A 7,500-nucleotide genomic window follows, 5' to 3' on the forward strand; every position below is an offset into this window, starting at 1 on the left:
CTCTCTCCCACTCTCCCACTCCCTCTCTCCCTCTCTCTCTCAAACTAATTTCTCACCTCCTCTCTCTCCCCCTCTATCCCTCCTTTATCACTCTCCCTCCCTCTCTCTCTCTCAAACCAGTTTCTCTCCCCTCTCTCTCTCCCTCTCCCTCCCTCCTCTCTCTCTCTCTCTCTCTCTCTCTCTCTCTCTCTCTCTCTCTCTCTCTCTCTCTCTCTCTCTCTCTCTCTCTCTCTCTCTCTCTCTCTCTCTCTCTCTCTCCCTCTCTCTCTCCCTTCTCCCCCTCTCTCTCCCCCTCTCTCTCCCTCTCTCTCCCTCCCTCCCTCCCTCCTTGCTCTCTCTCTCTCTCTCTCTCTCTCTCTCTCTCTCTCTCTCTCTCTCTCTCTCTCTCTCTCTCTCTCTCTCTCTCTCTCCACTTCTCTTTCTCTCCCCCCTCCCCTCCCTCCCTCTCTCTCAAACCAATTTCTCACCCCCCCTCTCTCTCCCCTCTCTTCCTCCCTCCTTTATCACTCTCCCCCTCACCCTCTCTCTCTCAAACCAATTTCTCACCCCCCCCCTTCTCTCTACAGCGCGACCACATCTACGAGACCAAGGGCTACTACCAGATGCGTCTCTTCGGCTTCAACAAACTGTCCCAGAGTAACTACACCGTCAATGCGACTGTGACTTCGATCCCTTGCACGCCTCCGATTCTGTACCTCAAGGACAGGGCCACGCTCTTCTGGGAGCCGAAGGTGGGGCGGGGTTTTTTTTTGGTTGTCGTTTGGTTGGATGGGTGTGTGGGTGGGTGGGCGTGGGGGTGTAGGGGGGGTGTGTGGGCGGGGTGGGTGTTTGTGTGTGTGTGGGTGGGGTGTTTGTGTGTGTGTGTGTTTTTATATGTGTGTGTGATTTATGTTTTTTTATGTGTGTGTGTTTTATGTGTGTGTTTTTATGTGTATGTGTATTTTTATGTATGTGTGTTTTCATGTGTGTGTGCGTGTGTTTTTGTGTGTGTGTGCGTTTATGTGTGTGTTTTTATGTGTATGTGTATTTTTATGTATGTGTGTTTTCATGTGTGTGTGCGTGTGTTTTTGTGTGTGTGTGCGTTTATGTGTGTGTTTTTATAGGTACATGCGTTCGGATGGATGCGGAAGTACAGGCATACGCGAATGCAAATGGGGATACTTACAATTTCTACTCTTAGGAAACATTGTGCATAATATATACAAAAAATAATCCTATTTATAACATTTATATGTATCCTATATCTAGGATACACTGAGAAGGGGAATTTTATATATATTTAGACTAATCCACGCACACACACAAACACACACACACACACACACACACACACACACACACACACACACACACACACACACACACACACACACACACACACACACACACACACACACACACGCACCCCCCCCCCCCCCACACACGCCCCCCCTCCCACCCCCACACACACACACACATATTCCAAGTTTTCAGCATCTTTCTATCAACGAGAGACTTAGAGCGAAATAAAAGACATAATTATGATTTCTTAACAGACCATTTGGCGGTCGATGGAGCTACGGGTCGAGTCGGTCTGCAAATTGGTCTGCAACTCGACCCTCTACACGGAGAAGTTCTGGACGGGCATCGGCATCGACGAGGAGTGGGTGTCGACTTTTTATTTCCTATTTATTTTTGGTGTTTTTCTTATTAAAAAAAAATAAAAATCTTTTTCCTTATTTTTTTATTTTTATTTTTGTTTCTATTTATTTCATTTTATTTATATATATATATATATATTTTTTTTATAGCAGATAGAGGGATATATGAACGTACTCACGTATATATTTGTGTGTGTGTGTGTGTGTGTGTATGTTTATTATATTATTCTAAGATAAGATACTAACAGTTATAGTAACAACTATGTATTGTTACTGCAAAAATTTAATGAATTCTATGGGTATATAAAGATAACTAAGATATTCCTGTATAGAATAACCGTACTGGGAATAAGAAACTGATATAACAAAAAATATTCAAGTAGGATTAATTTATCATTAATTTAATTTATCAAGATATTTTTTCTTAGTTATTATCAAACTGTCATATTTCACAAAATTCATTTTAGAAATTGACACAAATAACAACATAATTCTTTTTGTTACAGGAATCAAATGTTTTTTTTTTTTATAGACTTACATTGTGGTAATAATACACGAATCAAATTATATCATTATTATTTTTTTTAGATTAAGGTGAGGATATATAATTTTTCTTTTTTTTCTTCCATTTTTTCCTTTTAATTATGACATCCACGCTTCCACAGATGGGGTTACGAGCTGGAAAGCGTGGATATGCAGGGATGGGACTGCAGAACGAAGTCTATCCTCACAGTGCCACCTCTGACACTTAACTATGGCACTTACAGGTTCACTTACACTGTCCGCATCACAGGTAAGAGGGCTTGGGCTACTTACTCTGTCTTTTTTTGTTTCTTTTGTCTTTTTGTTTCGTTCTTTTTCTTTTGTTCTTTCTCTCTCTTTCTTTTTTTTCTTTTCCTTTCTTTGTCTCTCTCTCTCTCTCTCTCTCTCTCTCTCTCTCTCTCTCTCTCTCTCTCTCTCTCTCTCTCTCTCTCTCTCTCTCTCTCTCTCTCTCTCTCTCTCTCTCTCTCTCTTTCTCTCTCTCTCTCTCTCTCCCTCCCTCCTCCTCCCTCCCTCCTCCCTCCCTCCCTCCCTCCCTCCCTCCCTCCCCTCCCTCCCTCCCTCTCTCCCTCCTTCCCTCCCTCTCCTCCCCTCCCTCCCACCTTCTCTCCCTCCTTCCCTCTCCCTCCCTCCCCTCCTTCTCTCCCTCCCTCCCTCCCTATCCCATCCCTCCCCCTACTTCCCTCCCTCCCTATCCCATCCCTCCCTCCCTCCACCCCTACCCTCCCCCACCTACCTCACCCCTTTCACCCTCCTCCTTCCCCCAGGCGACCCGTCCGACCCCCTCGACGTCTCGCAGCCCTTCGTCAGGAGCGTCTACACCTTCGTCAGGATCACGAGGTCGCCGCTGGTCGTCATGATGAACAAGGGGGGCGTGTCCATGATCACCCTGGGGTACAACCAGACCATCATCATCAATCCGGGGGAGTTCTCGTATGATCCCGATTGGCCCAATGATAAGGTACGGATTTGGGGTTGGGTTGGGTAGGGTAGGAGGGGTGTGGGTGGTGTGGGAGGTGGGGGAGGTCGGGTTGGGGGTTGAAGGGGGTGTCTGGTGTGACGTGGTTAGGTCCTTGTGTTTGCGTGGTTGGATAAAGTCTTTGGTATATTTTGGGATACATTTTTTTCTCTGTATATATATGTTTTTTATGTTCCCCCCATAATCTCCTTCCGAATTCCCAAACCCTTAACCCCCTCATATGAGAGAGAGAGAGAGAGAGAGAGAGAGAGAGAGAGAGAGAGAGAGAGAGAGAGAGAGAGAGAGAGAGAGAGAGAGAGAGAGAGAGAGAGAGAGAGAGAGAGAGAGAGAGAGAGAGAGAGAGAGAGAGAGAGAGAGAGAGAGAGAGAGAGAGGAAAAGAGAAAAAGAGAAAGATAGGAAGATAGAAAGATAGATATAGAGAGAGAAAGATAGATAGATAGAGAGAGAAAGAGAAAGATAGATATATATACATAGAGAGAGAGAAAGAGAAAGAGAAAGATAGATAGATATACATAGAGAGAGAGACAGAGACAGAGAGAAAGAGAAAGAGAAAACCACTACCCCCTTCACCTCACCATCTCCCCTTCTCCCCTCCCCTTCAGGCCTTCATCTTCGAGTGGTACTGCTACCGCATCGCCCCGGATAACGAGACGATACCACGTGACCGACGCAACTTCCCGATAACCGACCAGATCTCCAACCCGATCATGTCACCCGACGACATCTACGACTACTACTGGGACAACACGACCAACACTTCCGTCCCGGTGGAGAAGCCCGACTTCGGAGGATGCTTCGGCGAGGGACCAGGTGAGAGGGGGCGGTCATGGGGGGGAGGGGGGTCGCGGGAGAGAGGGGGGCGGCCACTGGAGAGGGGTATGGCGGCCACGAGGAGAGGGGGACGGCCACGTTTGGGAGGGGGTGTATGAGGGTCGGTTTTGTTGTTATTGGTTATGTTTTGTGTGTTTTTTAAAAATTTGTGTTGTTATTGTTATTGGTTTTTGTTTTTATTCGTGTACGTCTGGGGTATTATCTGGTATCCACTGCATGGATCTTATTATTATTATCCTTCTACATCCACCACCAGGACGAATCAACATCACGGGCGGCCTCCTGGAACTCAACACCATGCAGCTGCGCGCGACCAACTGCACGTACCGTTTCTGCGCCGTCATGTACAAGGAATTCCCGTCGGTGCGCACGGAGGGGCAGTGGGACAGGGAGCCGAGGAAGGCAGAGGGGTGCATGAATGTGGGCGTGGTCCCGGGGTCGCCGCCCCTCGTCGAGATCAAGTGAGGACGTGTTTTTATTTTATTTTATTTTATTTCATTTTTTTTTCATTTTTCTTTACTTTGTTTTAGGTTTGTTTTGGTGGGTTTTGAGTTTGATAAGAAATTTGTGGTTTTGAGGTTTTGGGCTTATTTTTACTAATATTCTGATTATTATTATTATTACTATTTTAATGTATTCTAATTCTTTTTGATATCCATAGTTTTATTTCTTATTATTCTAATTTAGTTCTAGTTCTTATCCTTATTCTCATCCTTAATCCACTTCAAATACGAAAATCCGATTTTATTCAGATTCTTCAAGTTTCAAAAGTTCCACAAATATCACAAGTTTATTTACCAACAACAGAACGCAGAACAATAATAAACCCCAACAATGAGGCCTCCTTCTGTTGTGCATATTTATTTATAATTTTTCTAATTCTTATTACAGTTCTGGTTTTAGATCTTATACTAATTCTCATTCTTGTTCTTATTCTTATCCTTTTTTCAGTTCTAATTCGTATTCTATTTACAATTCTCACTTCTAGAGGTTGAAATGATGTAAGATAACTAGAGAGGGATAAAATAAGATGGTTAGAGAGAGAGAGAAATAGATAAATAAAGTTCCACAGGATTATTTGCCAATAACAGAAATAATACCAATGACGGCAGTGCCACTTACGCCTCCTTCCCCCGCAGGTGCCAAGTGCCGAAGATGTGCCGAATCACCGACAGGGGCACCATCATCAACCCCAACAGCAGAGTGGCACTGATGGGGTCCTGCGCCGACCTGTGTTGGGGGAACCTCCTGTATTCCTTCAAGATATATGCCGTGAAAGGAGGGGAGCCGGAGAGGATTGAGGTGAGAGGGGGAGGAAGAGGGAGGCGAGGTGAGAGGGGGAGGGAGAGGGAGGGAGGAGGGGAAGGAGGGGGGGGGGAGGGGGGGGGGAAGGCGAGGTGAGAGGGAGGCGAGGTAAGGAAGTGGAGAGGTGAGGATTGAGGTGAGAGGGGGAGAGGGAGGCGAAGAGAGAGGGAGGGAGAGGGAGGGGAGGGAGGGAGGAGGGGAAGGGGGATTGAGGTGAGAGGGGGAGGGAGGGGAGGCGAGGTAAGGAGATGGAGAGGTGAGGATTGAGGTGAGAGGGGGAGAGAGGCGAGGTGATGAGGTGGGGAAGTGAGGATTGAGGTGAGAAGAGGAGGGAGAGCGAAAGAGATAGAGGGAGAGAAAAAGAGAGAAGGAGAGCGAGAGAGAGAGACAGAACAAGAACCAAATAAACATAACCACACCAACCACGCAATAACCGACCCCTACACCCCCTTCCCTTTTCCCTCTCTCCCTCAGAACGACGTCGACTACATGATCGGCCACACCAAACCCAACATGGTCATCGTCAAGAAACTCTTCACAGACTTCCCCGACGTCTTGGAGTTCCACATCAAAATGGGCGTCGTGAGGGTGATGGACGGCGAGGTGGGCGTCGGCACCATGTTCCTGCTGATCAACACCCCGCCCGAGGGAGGAACCTGCACCCTCCATCCCCCGCCTAACAGGGTCCTGGCCGTCGACGGGGACACGCCCATCGATCCGGAGACAGGTGAGGGGGAGGGGGAGGGGGAGGGGGAGGGTGGATGAGGGGAGGGTGGGGTGGGTGAGGGGTGAGGGGACGAGGGGAGGGAGAGAGAGAGGGTGATATTGATGGTGATGAGGAAGAGGATGAGGATGATGATGATGATGATGATGAGGAGGAGGAGGAGGAGAAGGAGAAGAAGGAGGAAGAGAAAGGGGAATATGAGTATGATAAGATAAAAATAGATAGATAAAGAAGAATATGAGTATGATAAGATAAAAATAGATAGATAGAGAAGAATATGAGTATGATAAGATAAAAATAGATAGATAGAGAAGAATATGAGTATGATAAGATGAAAATAGATAGATAGAGAAGAATATGAGTATGATAAGATAAAAATAGATAGATAGAGAAAAATAGATAAAGAAATAGGTCAGAAAGTAAGGAAGAAAAACAGAAAGAAAGAAAAAGTGGGGGAAATGAATGAATAAATAAAGAAAAAAAACAAGCAAGAAAGAAAGGAAATAGAGACACCATTACACCTTATTAAACCTTCAAACCACACACCACTCTAACGACCACCTCCACCTACAGGCTTCCCCCTCCGAGAAGGACGCACACTGACAGAGAACTTCTACTGCGAGTGTAAGGGCTTTTACGACCATCAGAAGGACAAGATCGCCAAATACAGCTTCTTTTGTGAGTGCTGAAGTGGGGACATGTGGATGATATTTCTATTTTGTTATATTTTCATGGGTATTTATGAAGACAAAAGTTATAGATGTTATAGATGCCTATACCGAGTGATGTTGATATAGTTTTAAAAGTATGACTACACTGTTTGTTCTTTTGTGATCTATTTTCTCATTCCTGCAATGTTTATTCTTTCCCTAACTATCTCCTCGTTCCTAATTATCTATCTTCTCATTCCTATAATGTATATTCTGACCTTAACTATTTTCTTATTCTTACACTTTTAATTCTCTTCTGATCTCTCTCCTCATTCCTACAATGTTCATTCTATCCTGATCTACCTTATTGCTAAACTGTTTATTCCGTGCCTGTCTCCTTATTCCTACGTTCCTATCTCTTCATTCCTACAATGTTTATTCTATTCCCTACTATGTTCTCGTTCCTACAGTGATCATTCCATTCTGATCTTCCTTATTCCTTAACTGTTTATTCTATTACTCTCCTCTCATTCCTGCATTCCTAACTTCTCCTCCCTACGCTCTTTATTCCATTCCTAACTGTCTCCTCATTCCAACACTTTTAATTCAGTTTGGTCAATCTCCTCATCCATGCACTTTATTCCATCCATATCTTCTCATTCCTACATTGTTTATTCTATTCCTAACCATCTCCTCGCGCCTACAATATTTATTCTATCCCTAACCATCTCGCTCCTACAATGTTTATTCTATTCCTAACTATCTTCTCATCCCTACACTCTCTATTCCATTCTTATCTCCTCTTTCCTACACTCTTTATATCATTCTTA

At 45.0% G+C, this 7,500-nt stretch overlaps 1 protein-coding gene across 1 annotated transcript in view; it reads left to right on the forward strand.

Annotated features, from left to right (window-relative positions):
- LOC113805548 (uncharacterized) overlaps positions 1-7,500 on the forward strand; it is a 56,349-nt gene that overhangs the window by 15,856 nt on the left and 32,993 nt on the right. The window contains exons 16-24 of the mRNA XM_070123126.1: positions 567-731; positions 1,536-1,642; positions 2,306-2,433; positions 2,948-3,141; positions 3,763-3,970; positions 4,248-4,452; positions 5,131-5,293; positions 5,771-6,023; positions 6,594-6,698. Of these exons, the coding sequence (XP_069979227.1) occupies positions 567-731; positions 1,536-1,642; positions 2,306-2,433; positions 2,948-3,141; positions 3,763-3,970; positions 4,248-4,452; positions 5,131-5,293; positions 5,771-6,023; positions 6,594-6,698 (1,528 nt within the window). The remainder of the gene's footprint in view (positions 1-566; positions 732-1,535; positions 1,643-2,305; positions 2,434-2,947; positions 3,142-3,762; positions 3,971-4,247; positions 4,453-5,130; positions 5,294-5,770; positions 6,024-6,593; positions 6,699-7,500) is intronic.

Source organism: Penaeus vannamei, chromosome 6 (genome assembly GCF_042767895.1).
Source record: "Penaeus vannamei isolate JL-2024 chromosome 6, ASM4276789v1, whole genome shotgun sequence".
Taxonomy (NCBI): Eukaryota; Metazoa; Arthropoda; class Malacostraca; order Decapoda; family Penaeidae; genus Penaeus; species Penaeus vannamei.